Source organism: Trematomus bernacchii, unplaced genomic scaffold (genome assembly GCF_902827165.1).
Source record: "Trematomus bernacchii unplaced genomic scaffold, fTreBer1.1, whole genome shotgun sequence".
Lineage (NCBI taxonomy): Eukaryota > Metazoa > Chordata > Actinopteri > Perciformes > Nototheniidae > Trematomus > Trematomus bernacchii.
Window position 1 is genome coordinate 14,411,457 of NW_022987582.1, and position 17,406 is coordinate 14,428,862.

A 17,406-nucleotide genomic window follows, 5' to 3' on the forward strand; every position below is an offset into this window, starting at 1 on the left:
CGTGTAGGATGCTTCTCCGCTCCTTCTCTCCTCTGGGCGCTCCTTCGCCTCTTCCTGCACACCGAGAAGAGATTTTTGCCACGGCGAGAAGAAGAAAAGGCTCGTTATCGGCACCACCTTATTTTTCTCGCTTCAAGTCCGAAGCATTATGACCGAAGCCTCCCGCCTGGAATGCGGCTCATCTGAGGACACTTTTTACCAGGAGCGGCCGGAGAAATATGGAACTTGATAGGTTTTTCTGCGTTTAATGCGCCCCCCGGGAAGATAATAATAATATCAAAAATACTGAGGAGGTATATATGTGTGCAGGGGGGGCGTCCGAAGAGAGCGCAGGCTTTGGGATGTATTGTTGGTGAAAAGAAAAAGAGTGATCATTTACTGAGGATAAAAGCGAACGGAGGGGGAAAATGCAGTTCGAGACATTGCGTCAGTTCTGTAGCTCGGTTTTATCACATTTCAACGGGGCTTTCTCCGCGCCTCAGAACATCTTGCAGACGGAGCTGTTCGAGCAGGCTTTGAGCAACATCGGGTGAGTGATTCCTTTGTAAAGAAATGCCCTGATTTATGAGCAAGGGCTTCCCCGTTGGTATGTCAAACGAGTATTGGGGGGGGGGGGGGGTGTTGCGTTTATCGATCGGCAGCCAGCCTTCGTAATAACAACCTACAGCACAGTGCCGCTGCCCGCTGCAGATATTTCCTGGATGTATGATGGGGCCGATCAGCGATGCTGCCGCGGCACATGCAGCCTACCGCGGGGTGGGGGGGCTAAAATGAACCGTTTAGGTAGACTGTGACCATGCCGAGGTGTGACTGTGCTGTGCGCGTAGCCGTGTATGCCAGTTTGCGCGTGCGGCCCAGTGCACCGCTGCTGCAGCATGTGTGCTATACTGCCTCTGCTGTGCCTGAGAGGAGAGGGTGTATGTGCAACAAAAATGATAAGTCCAAAGCTCGAATTTAGTGGAAACGCCAACCTCCCCAACACACCTACACATACAGTACAAACACCTACACAGGCCATTATGTTTTTTGAGTAGCCTACATTATGTATAAGGGAAAGTATTCCTAACATGACAAGTTAGAGGTATGTGGTAAAATGTGGTCTCATCTGCAGAAAACCATGAACTACCATGCGTTGCATAAACAAAATTACCACTGAATAAAGAAACCTCATACTTAGAATATAATCATTATTATTATCTCATGAATAGCATTTTACTAGCCTTTTAGCGGCAGTGTTACTGTAACATACAAGCTTCCTGTACTTTTACATTTGCTGTAGAAAATTGCTTGTGTTGTGTGTAGAGATAGAAAGAGAGAGAGAGATAGAGAGGGGGAGAGTAAGTGAGTAGGGAGAGAGACAGAAGTTAGATCTCACTTATGCATTGGAGCATATTATGATTAGTCTGCTAAATGCTCCGTTCCCCCGCAGAGAGGCCCCCGGTCATCTGGCCAGGCATGGCTGTTAGACACATTTTGCAGACTGCAGAATGGCTTCAAACTTGCAAAACAGACCGGCGTTCCTGCAGGGCCGGGAGAACACGCAGGCCTCCCTTCATTTCTTGATATAGGAGCAGGCCCCATATCTCCACACCATGCACTGTCTGTCTCCGGGGACTGCAAGTCTTTTTCTCTTGTCCCCCAACCTACCGTCAGAAATAATTTACAGCATTGCTGGGCTCTCTGCCACCTCACATTACATGGCCAGAACACTCAGCCACTGGAAGGGCTGAACAGGGGGCTCTGTGCCTGGAAACTGTGATCCAGCAATCATCACATCTGACTGATTAAAGTGAACTTATTTTCCATCACTAGCCATTTTTTGTACTTTTTCCCTGTCTCTGAATTGTAGTCAATGACTGGACTGCTAAATGACCATATTGTTATAAATAGTTGACAACTAACTAGTAATAAATGTGCTATAATTTTCAATGCAGCTTTATCCTTTCTGGGTCTGTACTCACTGGTAAAAAGATGACAATCCAACTCTTTGCAAACCAGCAGTGTGCTAGAAGCTTGGCCATCCATTCGATCAAGGATGTTTTTGTATGAGTCTCTCTCTGTCTCTCTGTGTCTCTCTCTTTCTTGCCCAGGCCTGCTAATGGGCTGTATGCTTTTAGATCCAGCTGCCATGTTTTATGCATGTGTGCGTCAGGAGAGGTCCTAATGGGGTGTGGGGATCTGTTCTTAGAAGGCCTGAATGGGTTTGAATTGAGTGGTCACTACATTTAAACTGCAACCATACTCAGCCCCCCTTCACTCTTATAGTACACACACATACACACAACCCCGACCCCCCCCCCACCCAACCTTATGCCAGCTCTTTGTGCTTGCTTCCCTGAAATGCCTGAGACCAAAGTGTGTCTGTTGTTGGACTTATGTATGAAGCGATAGCAGGGACGTTATCGAGTTTGTTGTACACGTCAAAGGCTTTTCCCAGATGAGCCTTTTGCAAAGTGTGTGATGCTATAAGTGGGGATATGAATAGCTGCATTGGATTTTCTGCATAGATGCAATGTACTGAAAGCAGCACACTGTTACAAATCCGGCATTAAATGAAAACCCATATTGCTGCTGTTTAATGATTCCAAACAGGTAGCACGATCTTGGGTGTAATTTTAGTGAGTCATCCTCAAAGCTGTTTACTTTATCCCACTGTCTTATATATCGTTGGTCTGCAGTGACATCTTATTTGCAGCTGTGCAATTCCCCATTTTAAAAAGCATATGTGGTAAAGTGTATACACTCACAGGCTGGAGGAAAACTAACTTGTTTCCACATCTGTCCTCTAAACTGAGAGTTTCTCTGAAGTGGAACCCCCGACTCAAATCTCCTCACTCATCCCGTCCAACAGTGGGGTTCCATAGAGTAATGTTTGATGATGACGTATCGTCTCTGTTTGTTAATCCCGATCTCAGCAGGGCCTGATTAAAAAGATGAAGTAAGGCATGGAACAAGGGATTTTACTTAATACTTATACAATTATTATATGTCTGGAGACACATCTTTGCTTGTCTATGGAGTTTTGGTCTGCCATGAGATGTTCACACTTTTCAGGATGACTCATTTTGTTTGGCATTGTTTTCAACTCAACATGACTACAGTATATAGCATGCAATATCTGCACTATAGTGCACACTCTAGTCTAACAATTACACATGTCATTTAAACTAAATTTGAAATCTGCTGGTTACAGACTGCAGAGAGTATTTCAATCCACATATAGTACAGAAAAGGTTACACAAAGTGCTGTAAAGCCAATTCATGGATGGGACCTAAAACAACTTCTTAAGGGAGGGGGGAGATCATCTTCTAACCAACAGCTCAAACTGAGTTTTAGTGTTGTAGAGTTGCTTCTCGTGATTGCATAGCAAGCTTATTTTTCTTTCCCCGCACTGGATCAAGCTAGTTAAACAATGTGTGGGTGTTTTACAATGTCGAGGAAGGCTCCTCCAGAGCCACTATTTCAAGGATGCTACGTCATCGAGTCCCGCCGAAGGACTGTTCCAATGTCCAGGTTCCTTGGAATTATACCGAGGCCGGCGTCCTTCGTTGCGGGAAATTTTGAGGCTGCACATGTGTATCCTCCGCGGTCTTAAAATCCTCACAATGCTTTGCGCACGGACCAATTTCCAAAATCTTCGGCGGAAATCGCGCTCCATTTAAGGCGGGGCCTCGCATATGACGCACACCTGCACACCTGTTAGCCTGTTCCACCATTTTTCGTTTTCCGAGGCTAGGAAGGATTCTTGCCTCGCTTCTGAAGGACCTGACTCGGAAGACATGTCCTACAAAGGAAGCGTCCTCGACATTGAGAAACACCCTGTGTTTGTAAGCTATTTGCTAGCAGAGTTTACATAGCACACGTTTTGAGTCCTGGTCATGAAACCAACCTCCTGTGATGTTGAAAGGCAGCTAACCTTCTAGCTTAGCAAAGTTGCAATTTAATTATTCCTCCTAAAGAATACATCCTGAATTGTAGTGGTTATCAGAAATATTAAAAGGCTGTAATAATGCCACAAGCATTTACAGCTAATGCTGTACTTATTACAGGACACCTCCGGTCTGGACATTACTTAGACATGTGTGAAGAATATGTTTCCATACTCTTCTGTTTCAATTCAGGTCTGCCTGAAATCAATTATTAGTCCTGCACATTTTGCACCCAAATCATATTCTAAATAATCATACAAACAAAAGTGCACTACAAAAACAGAACATTGGCAGAAGCACAAACAGAACCAGTGGCTATCAAAATATATATCTTATGTGTTTCATTACACTATGCCATCACAATGAATTCCAAACGACACATTGACATGGCTACTATAAAGGATTTAAGTAACTGAAGTAAACTTTCACATTCAGTCCTTCATGCATGTAGCGTACAGTCATACATCAATTATCTCTCCACAATGGGACATTTACATTATCATACTTTCTTCTTATAATGAAATTAGAGCACATAAATATGAGGCCAAATTGCTTTCATTGACTAAACAAGCGCAGCAACTACACACGCCGATAGAGGAGGAAAACACAATGGCAATTTGCAATAATAAAAACGTTTTTGATGTTCTTTACAAAAGTAAAAGAACATTTGAATAGTCAGAACTGTTCTGTTTTTGTTGTGTTACAACAGTAATGTTGGTTTTTGTAAGGTGAGAGCTATGGAATATGCATTCAACATTTGCTCTACACATCTAAGCCTTTCTCACCCTCAGGTGTCAATACATTACAGGTTAAGAACACCAAAATGTGAAATTATCGTAAACGTATTGGTTCTGGTCATTTGAAGCAGCTAATGATCTTTTATTTGTATTAGATGGTACCTCTGACAACTTCTCTTGCAACCCCCTGTCAACCTGTGTTTCATTGTTGGCAAGCATTGTGGATGTGAGGTGAGGGGAGCTCAGTAGAGAGGAAAAGAAAGGAAACCGGCGAGAGGACAACAGAAAGTACCGGGAGTCATCTGTCACCATGGTGACAGAGCAGTAGACGAGGCAGACGTAGCAGGCTGCAGCTTGTGGGACTCTGAACCCCAGGAGCCCCAGATTCATGTTTCTGTGACAGAACTGGGGGAAAGGAAACGTGGAAAAGGAGGAAGAAGGGAAGGGAAGGCTGCAGACTTAGAAACAAGAGTCAAGGACATGGATCCACAGCAGTCCTCACTTTGGCTGTGTTGATATATCATTGGCCACATTGTAGTATAACATCTACCTATCCCTGTTTCTAAATCCTTCTTAATGCAGGTTAAGTTGAATGAGTGTACATTTTGTTTTCCACGCCCTGCTTTACATTCCTACAGCTACACATTAACAGATGAAAAGTCCAGCTGACTGAGCTCCTCTGCTGGTGCTACTGGGAGTTAAATGCCCACATGATGCCAGCTGGCCTCCAGGCTACCATCACCTCTTTCTGTTGGTTATCTCTGCGAGTACTATCAAGGAGCGTCTTGAGGGTTTAGGTGTGGGAGTCAGACTGAGATTCAAACTGTCTCCTCATTAGTTCTTAGACAACCTCCACCCCCCCTCACCCCGACACCTATCACACCTTGCCCACACTCAGCCCACCCTCAGCCCCATTGTGTTGTACCCGGGTGTTGGCGCTCAGCAGCTGTAATCAAGCCGGCCCTTTATTGGTTTTGTCCTCGCCAGGGGAGATGTGCGCAGGAAGACGGGAGGTCCTGGTTTATTGCATGAGCGTCTAAGAGAGGAGTTTTTATGACGGTATGCCAGAGAGAGAAAAGAAGAAGAAGTGGATAGAGAGCGAGAGATAAAGTGGAGAGAGTTGGAATGATCGCAGCGCAGTGAAAAAGGGAATAAATAGTGAGAGAGGGACAGCGGCGGAGGCTGAATCGATATGCTCGACTCCTCTCTCCTCTCACCAAATCATATCTCAGCATCAGACAGAGAGCGAGAGAGGAAGAACGAAACAGGGAGTGGTAGAGAGAGAGAGAACTGGTAGCTAGCGATGGGCTGTGTAGCCAGATAAGCATCAGGCTAATGTCCCCGACCCCAAGGCAAGCTGCCATTGCTGCTAATGCTGCTGCCCTGAGATGGGCGTGAAAAAGTCTATGTAGAGGTTTGGTAAGAGGTTGCTGGTGCAAGGGACACTTGCAGTGGTGTAAAGTAACTATAAGTACTGTACGTAAAGGTCAACTATTATGCTATATTTGAACAATATATTATAGTGCCATATCTTTCCAAAATATGTCTCTGAAGTGTTTTGCTCAACATACCAAACAGATCACCCATTGTAGCATGCCTCATATCCTTCTATTTAAGCCCTGTTACAAAAGTGCTGATTCTGGGTCTGGCCCTTTAAATGTAATTGAGCTGCAGCTCGCCACGCCCCTTTGGATAGTCCGCATGCAAGCAGTGAGCTCTGTGAAGAGGAGACTGTCTAAACAGATACTCGGCTAAACGCAGAAACTCAGCTAAACGCTGCCGTGATTGATTAAACATATTATGTTCCACATAATACCACATCAAGCATTATTTCTGAAACAGTATGGAGCTCAAACACTTTTTCTCTTGCGGGTTTACAACAAGGACAGTACCTTTTATATCCGGCTTCTTTACAGCTCTGAGTGTTAGCGATGCTTGCTAATGTGAACACAGACCATATTACTTTCAAACACGTCGCACATTGTTTCTGATACAGCACATACACTGTAGCTTGACATGTTCTTTCTTTATGTTTACTGCTAGAACAGTGCCATTATATGTATTTTATATATATATATTTTATTTTTATTTTTGAGTTTCTGTTTAGACAGTCTCCTGTATTTTCTGACACTTTGTGAGTCTCCTTACACACCGGGGACACATATTTATGTACAAAAGACATACAAAAGTGCATTTTGCATAATAGGTTACCTTTAAAGGGGACCTATTATGCAAAATGCACTTTTTGATTTTGTTCTACTTCTTCCTGAGTAACATTTTGAAGACAGGACTTTTACTTGTAACTGAGTATTTCTACACTCTGGTACTTCTACTTTTACTTAAGTACAATATCTGAGTACTTCTTCCACCTCTGGACACTCGTGAGGTCATCCAGTGAGCTACATACTGTATTCTCAGCAGTGAAACAGGAAGTGAAAGGTATACTGAGCGCTGACATCTGGGCTCTTTTCATGCAAATGGAGCGAGACTGATTCCCTCAAAGGCCGAAGAGGCGTGTGTGCACGTTTATTTGTGTGTGTGGTGTGACCCTCAACCATTTAGCAGTTGGTTTACAGTAGGCATAGTGTCCTCAAAGAAAAACTACATTTCAGTTCGGCATAAGGAGCCACTTTCAACTGCGCCCCAGGTCCTTAACTCTCTGCACTCTAATGCACTAAGGAGAAGGCTGCTGAGAGCCATAAATGTGGCACTCTGCTCTTCTGTGTGTGTGTCCTTGTGTTTCTTTGTGAAAGTGCATGTGGCGGCACTTGTCTGTGCGTTTGAAGCTTATACCCTAGGAGGTCTTTTTCCTTCTTTTTTTCCCACTCCCTAACAGATGTCTGATGTCATCTTGCTTTTAAATAGCCAAGAGAGGGAAGAGAAACGGCATATGCACATGGATAGTGCTTTGCTTTCAACCATATGCCTTTATGTGTGATGCTATTTGTCAATGACAGTAACCATTTAACACGTCGAGGGGTTACATTTGCCTGCCTTTGCTGTAGCAGCTCACCGTCAGAGGTGGAGTGTGTTACTCCACAAATCCTCCTCTGGCCTTGATGCTCAGTGGAGTTGCTAATTGAAAGCTAAGACTCTCTCCCCTTAAAGGTAATTCACAGCATCATCATTCTTGTTTTACTTTTGATTTATTGATTAGAGAGGCTTAAAAGGTCAGACCTTTGGAAGGTCAAGAGGTGGACTATATTAGCTAAATCCCTGTTATTCAGTGCAGTGGAGTACAAAGGACACAACTAAACAAACGTTTTGAAACAATCCAACAAAGCTATATTGTGATTCAATCAGTTAACATTAAACAATCTGGAATCCATTTTAAATCCACTATTAGTTGAATACTCTTTCAGGGGCTTATATGTGCAGGTTTTATGTTCCAGGACTTAGTTTGTAACCGTCATTGATTCTCCGGTTATTTCCACGCCACATACCCAATGCACAATTTACCTGATAGCATAATATCTGCATGCATTGTTTCATGAATGGGAAAGAGACTGCCTCACACGTAATCCTGTTGCTGTGCCCCAAATCCGAATCTATTTCATGCTCCAATTTATTCAATTACCAAAAATACACTTGAAGAACCTGTGTGATAAAGGAATAATGAAAAAGCTTAATCTAAACATCTGCGTCTATCCAGCCCATTGCTATCATCATCCGTCTCATCCCCAGCCCGTGCTCAAATCCTCTTTTGCAACACTGATGGTATTTCACAGGCTCAATGAGATTAATTATTTCAATATTTTGCAAACATTGCACCGTGTGCGCATCTCCCCCGTCTCCCCGCACGTGTACAACTAGCTTAGTTCATTTGTGTTGCAAATGAGCCGGCCCTGGTGGTGCACGGCGGCCTCCCCGGGCTTCTGCCGCCACGCAGCGGAGAGGAGAACCCAGCCGAAGAGTGATCAAACGCCTCCTCCTCTGGCAGGCAGATGCTGAGTAAACACAGAGAAGAAGAAGCTCCGGTAACTGTCTCCTCCCGCTTCCGCTCCTCGCCTTCATTATTTTTGGAGTCTGCTGGCTGCCGTTAATAAAACCTCATGTAATATTCATTTAATTCCAGTGTTTACTAGTTCATTAGGTTTTAGGATAGTAGTTGATCTGATCTCCAGGGGTGGCTAGGAAGAGGAAAGAAGCTGACTTTGAAGATTTTCCTTTTTTTCACTCGCCGGGCATGCTACCATTTATTCACGTGTCTCTCTTGATCCTGTCAGGATCCATTCACAGTCCTTCTGCTTACGAAATTGTATAGCATTCCTCTTCTCTCATATGCCTCTGAACCGTAACTAAAATGTCCATCAAAATGTAAACCAAGGACCTGTATCAAACATCATTTTAAAACCATATCTGTACATTATACAGACGAGTAGAGTGCTACTATGACGTTTGTAGATCTAAGAATCAAAGCGCAAAAAGGCTGGTTCACCATCTCCTCCTGGGTTGAAGTTAACCGCTGTCGTAGATTGAATGTTTTCTCAGACCAGTGCCCCTCTGGCCAGTTGAGCTCCCTAGCTCAGGGCATGTGTTACAGACGCTGTCCCATGCAATTACAATTAACCCACACAGCCCTTTGGTCTGGGCTCGCTCTGCAAAGGTCTTTCCGTGGCTTCATCGATTGAGACGTTGGCCTGTCAATGCCATTGAGTGCAGTAGAAAAGGTCTTTCTGCTGAGCAAACAGGGACGCAGCCAATGGCTTTTTCCTCGCACAATGAGGAAAGGCGAAACTTTGTCACAAAGCACATTTTTTAACCTAATAGGCAGTTCTGTTTTTGATTTGGCACAATATATTTTATGATTGGATGATGTAAGTTCAATTTGATGTTTTTCTCTTAAGTGGTCTATCATTGCTTTAATGCATTCGTCTCTGCCTGGCAGTTGTTACTATCTGCATTTATGTGAGATCATTATTACGATTGGGTTTTCCAAAACAGTATTTTTGGAGGATTAAAAACAGCATAGTTTAAATAGTCATTTAAAAATAGAAATATATATTTTGTGACATCTCATTACGTTCACTTGTTTAAAGTAACTGCAGGCTCTTTAATTTTTCATACCAGTATCTTCCATATCTATTTCATCTTGGTATTCCCAAACTCTTCAACCCTTGTACTTAGCTGCACAATCTTTCTTTGATCTTGATGTGAGTGTGTAGTGACATCTCTCAGACAAGAAAACTGTTTTAAAAAAGAGCTTGGGAGACACCGTCTTCCCATAATGCACAGCTTCCTGTTTGCCTCCAGGCAAGCCTTCTAGCAGCTGATCTGTTTGAATTTAACTTAAGAGAGACTTGTGGGGAAAGGCAGCTAAACTGGAATTGAGAAGATGGGGAGAAAAGCCGTATATTCATTGGAATTATTTGACGGGGGAATATTTCAACATGCTTTGCTATCTACTAGAACAGGATCAAGATAAGCATGGTTGCTCTACTGCAGTCACCATCAACTGGTGGCCCGCGGGCCACATCGGCCCGCACGGCAGGGGTGACTGTGGCGTTGGCGGAGTGGTTAGTGCGTTCGCCCCCCACTCATGTCACCTCGAGTTACACGGGTTTGAGCCCCACGCTCGTTAAAAAACGTTGTTGTGTCCTTGATCAAGACACTACATTCCCAAAGGTGCTGTATAGGTGATATATGATATGTGATATATATATATATATATATATAAAGATGATGATTACTTTTATAAAAAAATAATTTAGAAAAATACGAGGAGAAGTTTATGTTTAATCCGTGTATGGTTCGCTCTTTGGTTTTTTCCGTTTCAAAACCGAATAGGAAAAACTAAAAACCGACCTTATTCTGTTTTTAAACCAAAACGGGTTAACAAGAAAGTTACCGGTTCGCCAAGGAGGAAGTGGAGCACACAGGAGACAACCGTTTCATTGCAGACTGTTATGTTTGCGTGGGGAAATGGCAGCGCATACATTATTTGAGATATGCGTGCCTGGCAAACAATTTTCTTATATCCTGCAACCGTTTCCCACCAATCAGGACACGGTATTAATAAAAAAGTTGATTCCTTTCCCTGCCAATCAGGACTGCTTTCAGTTTTATTACCCCAGATACAGGCATATTCAATTATATATATATAAATATATATATATATATATATAATTTATTATGATTTATATATAAATATATATATATATAAAAATCTCTGGCCCCCGAAAGTGTCTCTTGGATTAATTTTGGCCCTTGGACAAATGTAGTTGGTGACCCCTGCTCTACTGGAACACATCGTACCGATCCAATTATTTAGCTTTTCTGTAATTTCTCAAATGTTGTGTGCATAATTTAGCAATGTGTTGGACAAACCGGTGTGGCTATATGTCCAAGTGACAGTCTTAAACATTATTTGTTGCTGCTTGAATCATGTGTTTTGCTCAATTAAAGAAAGAGAAAGCTTTGAATATTTCCACATGAGAACATTGAGGAGTGATGGACCAGCAATTACCTTTGTATACAGTGGGACTTCCACAGTGGTTAAATGTGCATGTGAGATTAAGTTAAAGATGATCTGGGTGTTGCTGTCAGTTACCTTGCAGTCGGTGCAAAACAGTTTTTGTTAAGCCAGCCATCAGTGGGTGATACTGTTAGTAGTATACTCCACAAGCACTGTGTGCAGAGTGCTTATCACTCCTTTCCCTGGAAACTGATGTACTTCTAAATTAGGCCACTGTTTGTCACAAGTATCACCAAAGCAGATGACCAATTTGTAGAAAATAAGTGAATGCAATACATCACATCACACACATATTTGCATTACACAGTACAGGTACTATGTAATGAAATGGTTTCTCTGCATTTGGCCCATCCTAGAGCTGCCATTATGAACAGCGCCCGGGGAGCAGTGTAGGGACCGGTGCCTTGCTCAGGGACACCTCCGTAGCACTTGGTCTTGCCGGGACTTGAACTGGCCTTCCTGCCTGTGACCTTCCAGTTGCCAAGCCAAGTCCCTATGGACTTCGCCACCACCGCCCACTATAATGACATTTCTACAGTGAATGGTGAAGGTTGACCTCCTGGTCTTTAAACCGTTTTAAAAAGTGCCCCAACAATACACCCTCAGCTTTTACTACAATAATCGGCTGTATAATTATTCTTAATTTATAATTGATGTGTAAAATATAGCTACTGTGGTGATAAACGTGAACTGTGTCGAACTGCCGAAGGCAACACACAGTGTGTACTGCTAAGGAACAAAGGCACATTTAAATAGAAATGCTGCAGTCAGGTAGGCTCTCTCACGTTTTCTTTGTCTAATTTCAGTACATAAAATGTAGTGTTTCTCTATACAGAGCATTAACACTCATACAAAATGTAATTGTGTAATGGTTGCAATTTTATCAGCATCGTGTTTAATTTGTTTTCATGTAGCATCAGTCAATGTAACTACATTAACCATAACCCAGTTATATAGAATTTGTAGTAAATGTAGGTATTAGCATAATCCAATGTTCATAATGTCCCTGGTATCATATGAGCATGAATGGACTCCAATCCCTTCAGACTTTCTGTCACCTATCTCGTTTAAAATATATTTCTTCTGAAATTAACAACATTTTTGTAACTTTCATTCATGAGAAATTGAAATCAACTCTATATTCTTAAACTAACGTTTAAATAATGTACACTTTGTATTAAGTTACAAGACTCTCTAGTTGTCAAGCGGCACATGAGTAAACCTCATCACAAAAAAGCAAATGAGACCGGCAATAATGATATATAATTATAATATTAATAATAACTATTAATAATATTAGCATGCTTAATGCGATTCATGCTAATGTTAGCATGCTAGCCAAGTTTCCCAATGTAAAGCTGTCTGAGCCTGGGATGTTATATTCAAAGCCACTTCACAGAGGATAAACACTTTTTGTATTTTTTTTAAACTGTAGTTCAAAATTAAAGCGAAGCTTCCTTCTGGAAAAAGAGTAATGCTGTGAGCAGGATTAGCTTGAATTTAAGAACGGAAATGAAGTAAGCCCACAGGTTTGATGCGAAAATATTAGATATGCAATGATAACACTAGATGCCTGGGCCATTTTCTCCAACCATTTCTTCACACAAGCAAGAACTCTGTGTGGACAGGCATGGAAAAGTGTTGAATGGGACAACGAAGGCCCAACCTTGAACCCAACATGAAGAGCTATTTAGCCTGGACCCTATCACCATTTGTCAGCAGTGATTGGACAATAACCAAAGACACATTGCTCACCTGTGAAGGGACGTCATAGTACTTTAACTTGGCTGTCTCTCACTACCTGCAACTCGTCTGTCACCCATGCTCAAACGCCTTTCCCCTGCCTTTGGTAGAGGGATGGGTTGACTGTCAGTCACATCGTGTCGTGCTGCTGCAGTCTTATCTGTTGACAATAATAGACTCAGAGGAGATGGGAGAAAAAGAGAGAGGGGGAACATTTATTTGGGGGCAAATGGAGCTACCAACATGGCGACCAGGAGGGTTGTTGGTCCATCCAGCTCCAAATATGTTATTTTGGGCAGCAATGATTATTAAAGCATCCTCTGACTCACCCCTCAGCTTTTTTCATTACCTGCTCACTTTCTGTGTAGCCAGACAGCCGCGCAGCGGCACCGCCTTTGATTTCAAATGCAGCCTGCTCACTGGAATGAAAAATGCATACTTAGCAGAACCAAGAAGAAATGTGTGTGTGTGTGAGCGTGTGTATGTGTGCCTCAATGTGTGATTTCAAATACGTGCAAGTAGGACAGAAAGAGATGGGTAGGCCGTGTTTTTTTAAGACATTTTTTCCAGTGCAGAAATGCAGCCCAGTGTTTGGTGACAATAGAATTTGCGGGGTTATGAATAGCTCGACAAATCTCAATATGTTCTCTAAACAGAGCGCTTTGTGAAAATGAACAATGACTGCTGAGCACTGAGCAGTCACCATGCTACAGTACAGCAGCAGGCAGGAAGGCAGGCTCTCCGTGGATATTCACTCACGTTAACCTGAAGGTCTTCGTAATGCATTGGTTCCTGGGGGGTTCTGGTACTTGAACTCTTTGAAATGACAATAAAGTTGAATCTAATTGAATCCAATCTAAAAAGTAGTTGCACACAACTGTTCATGCAATTGCCACATTGACATGTTATATGACTTTGGATCACATCAGGTTACTCTTCTAATACCATTGACAGCAATTGTCTTCATTGAATAATAATAGTACAATGCTGCATTTACACAATGTGATGCAGGGACTTTCCAACAGTAACTCAGTAGATTTACCCAGATTTGCAGAATGAATACTTCTGCAATGCTGATGCTAATACTTATGTACTTTTACATAAGTGACATTTTGATTGCAGGACTTTTTTCTTGTCACAAAGTATTCCTACACTCTGGTATTTCTACTTTAACTTAAGTATAAGATCTGAGTACTTCTCCCACCTCTGCTTTCCAACTTTATCCAGTAGAAACAAATGAACTTGTGAGCTGTGATGACATATTAGTAGATATTCTATATTTAGTGTAATGCAGTTTAAAAGCACGTCTCCTCTCTCCCTGTTTTGTGAAAAATAAATTGTATTTATTCCCCTACCATGCCATTTCTAATGATCTACTGAGTGTTACTTCCCAATATGCTGTTTATCAACAGACGTGTCGTAGAAGAAGCACAGGTGTTAGTAATGGCATTGATAATGGCTACGTTGTATTTAAGTGTCCCACAAAGTCGTGTTTACTTTAAATCGTCTTAATATTGAGCATTCTTTAAAATGGTTGCAAACCTCTTTGCCGCAGCCCAGAAACTGAAGCACCTTAATGGAATCCAGTTGTCCTAATTGTATTTTATTATAGATGTGTTTAACAAAGATCTTTCCCAACTGCGACATGTCAAAATGTGTTTGTCTGTAAGAAATGTGTATAGACCCATTAGAGGTCAAATGATCTTTTACACAGTAGCTAGTCCAGTTCGTGTTTCCCACATTACAAAACACAGGGTGCTATGTGGGTTCTTTCACAAGGGATCACTTAGATGTTGATGCCTTTCATGTGATAAAGAAGCATAAAGCTTTGGTCACAGATGATTGCCATTCAAGCATATCTTTTCATAGATTTTAATTCTTGGTGAAAAAGGTTAATTACCAGCCAGTGTACTCTCCAGAGGACACACCTACCCCACAATGCAACATTACCATGTTCTCTATCTGTATTATACTACAGCTCTGTTCAACTCGAGCTGAAGTCAATAATTACAGACAGAACTCGGAGCTGTCCTGGTGAACTGTCTGGTTGTGCTCAACAGAGGTGTGACGTGCGTTCTTCTTTATGCATTGTTGTTCCTGGCTATATGATGAAAATGAAGACATGCTCCGCTACTCTAACCTTTCTCTGTAGGGAAGGCAGGAGCAGGCAGCAGTGTAGCAGTCCTGACTTGTAGCTAATCTTAATGGCGTATTCTGTAGGGGCTTGGCCTACATAGAGTGCTAACGGTGCCTCTTCTTAAAAAGGAGACCTACCAGGCGGTGCAGTGCGGAAGACATATAACCCACAAAGAGTATAAACATGAACACAGAAGGCAGCAGTTGGTGTACCCTTAGACAGGAGGACACACTCTGTGCTCTTGAAGCCTCATCTGCAGACACCTTCAGCTGACCTGAGATATGTGCACAACTTTGTCTCCACTTCAAACTTTCCACAGAGCACGAAGACCAAGAGTGAGGAAGTAGCTGTCATCTGTTTCTGCGAGAAAAAAAACGGTGCAGCATCAGACTGTCTGCATCTGGGTTAAAGATGGCACCATTAACATTCAAGTGTCTGGAATGTAATTCTACAAACAATATCCTACTAATAATAGTGTAGCCTATAGTCTTTATCTGAAACTGTGCACAAAAAACATATGAAAAATAAATTGCATTATACAAATGTTGATATGTTGATGAATTGATCTTCAAAGCAGTTTCTATTCCTGTCCACAAGTACCTGCTCCCCTGCAAGTCAGTGGTCCACCTTTTCTCTTACAGCCCTGATACATTTACATCATGTGATTCATGAGCAGATGCACTGTTCAGTTAACCTTGAGGATTTAGACGCACCTGAACAGTGTCAGCAGTGTGAGCTCTTAAGTCGATCTGATGCAGAAGTGAAAACACAGAACAAAATCTTTGAAGGACAGGGTGTACTGAAGGAGTGATGTGGGAGCACAGCTTAACAACATCATAGGAGATTTTATTTCAGCGCAGAACAAGCACTGTTTGACCTTTGCCACTCGTTGAAATGCAAAGATTGAAACTGATTTTAGCATGACTGGGCCAAATGCATATTGACTCATACAGATGACTCTCTTTTGTCGTTTGAAAACAGAGTGATGCCAGTGATAGTGAATTCAAATTGTTCTGAATAAGGCATTCATGTGAAATGGGTATAACTAAAACTGAAAATTCAGATCGACATTTCTTTCTGACAAACTTAACCAATTCACAGTTCTTCTCAGAGCTGCCATATCATCATGGAGGGTCTGAAACTGGTTTCTTGTCTATCAGAGCTGCAGTCAGATGCTAACTCCACTCAGAGCTACCGAGCGCCCTGCAGCCCCTTCCTGACTCTGGTGATAAAACACCCTCAAACCATCGTTGAAAACGCTGTGTCAACAACCCGTCGCCCACCTGCCCCCCCTGAATCCACACCGCTGTCAATCAGCTGTCACCACCGTCATCACAAACAGAACTCACTCTTTGGGTTTATCTTCAGTCCCACTCAGAGTCCCCCCTCATGGGAGGGAAGCGATTGGAGAAACATGGTGACAGATGCGAAATGTGTTGAAGCAGAACAGTGAAGAGAAGAAGAGGCAGGAAGAAAGACTTTAAAACACCTAGATACAGTCAGTCATAATACACCCACACACCCACATACACACAGCAGACTTATCAAACCAGGTCACTGAAAAACATCTACGTCATCATGGTGCACAACCAGGGAAAAAAGTATTTGATCCGTTTTGTGAAGCACATAAATCATGTGGTAGACTCATCTTTCAATCTCTCTAGTCCTGCATCTATTTATCTCCCTCCCTGCTCCTGCATGTCATTCGATGACTGAAAAAAATACAAAAACCATGTCATTTGTTAATCTTAGCGATCTGAATGAGATTAGGTGAAACGCACTGCTCTGTTTGCGCTGGGGGATACAGTAGATGTCAGCTCGTAATAAACCTAGCAATGTAATTCTTTCTTAGGCAGAGGACTCAGTGGACCGAGTCGACGCTCGACCTCCAGCCAATCGTAGCGATCACGTGATGATGGCGTTAAACCCAAGAGTTGGCTTGCTTTCAGAACCCAGAATCCCTTGCAGCAGGGTCATACACTGTGCGCTCTATGCACATGCAGCAGAGTGTCGGGGCTCTGTAAGAGCAGCAGATCGGCCCAGACAAAGCAGGTCATGATAATGCTACATCATCATTTGGATATTGGGAATTGTAGCTAAACTGTCGGGATGCTGCAGGATTTCAACCCGGTTTGATCGTACCAGGTAACGGGGGAATCTCATGTGTTTTTTCACTCTGAGGGGCGTCCTGCATACACAGAGGCCGACTGACTTAGTCTAAGAAGGGAGAGTAACGCTGCATCGGTAAATGGACGCTTAGAGGCATTTGTACCTCCTCTCCTCTCTTCTTCTCTGATTGCTATCGGGTTGAGACACGCACATTCAGCTTGTTTTTCTTTCTTTCTGGTTATCTCATTTCAATAGAGACCATTCTAGGATGTATT

At 42.5% G+C, this 17,406-nt stretch overlaps 1 protein-coding gene across 1 annotated transcript in view; it reads left to right on the forward strand.

Annotated features, from left to right (window-relative positions):
• Nucleotides 1-362: 362 nt before the first annotated feature.
• LOC117480590 (regulating synaptic membrane exocytosis protein 4-like) overlaps nucleotides 363-17,406 on the forward strand; it is a 102,734-nt gene continuing 85,690 nt past the window's right edge. The window contains exon 1 of the mRNA XM_034127953.1: nucleotides 363-529. Coding sequence (XP_033983844.1) covers nucleotides 408-529 — 122 coding nt within the window. The 5' untranslated portion in view covers nucleotides 363-407. The remainder of the gene's footprint in view (nucleotides 530-17,406) is intronic.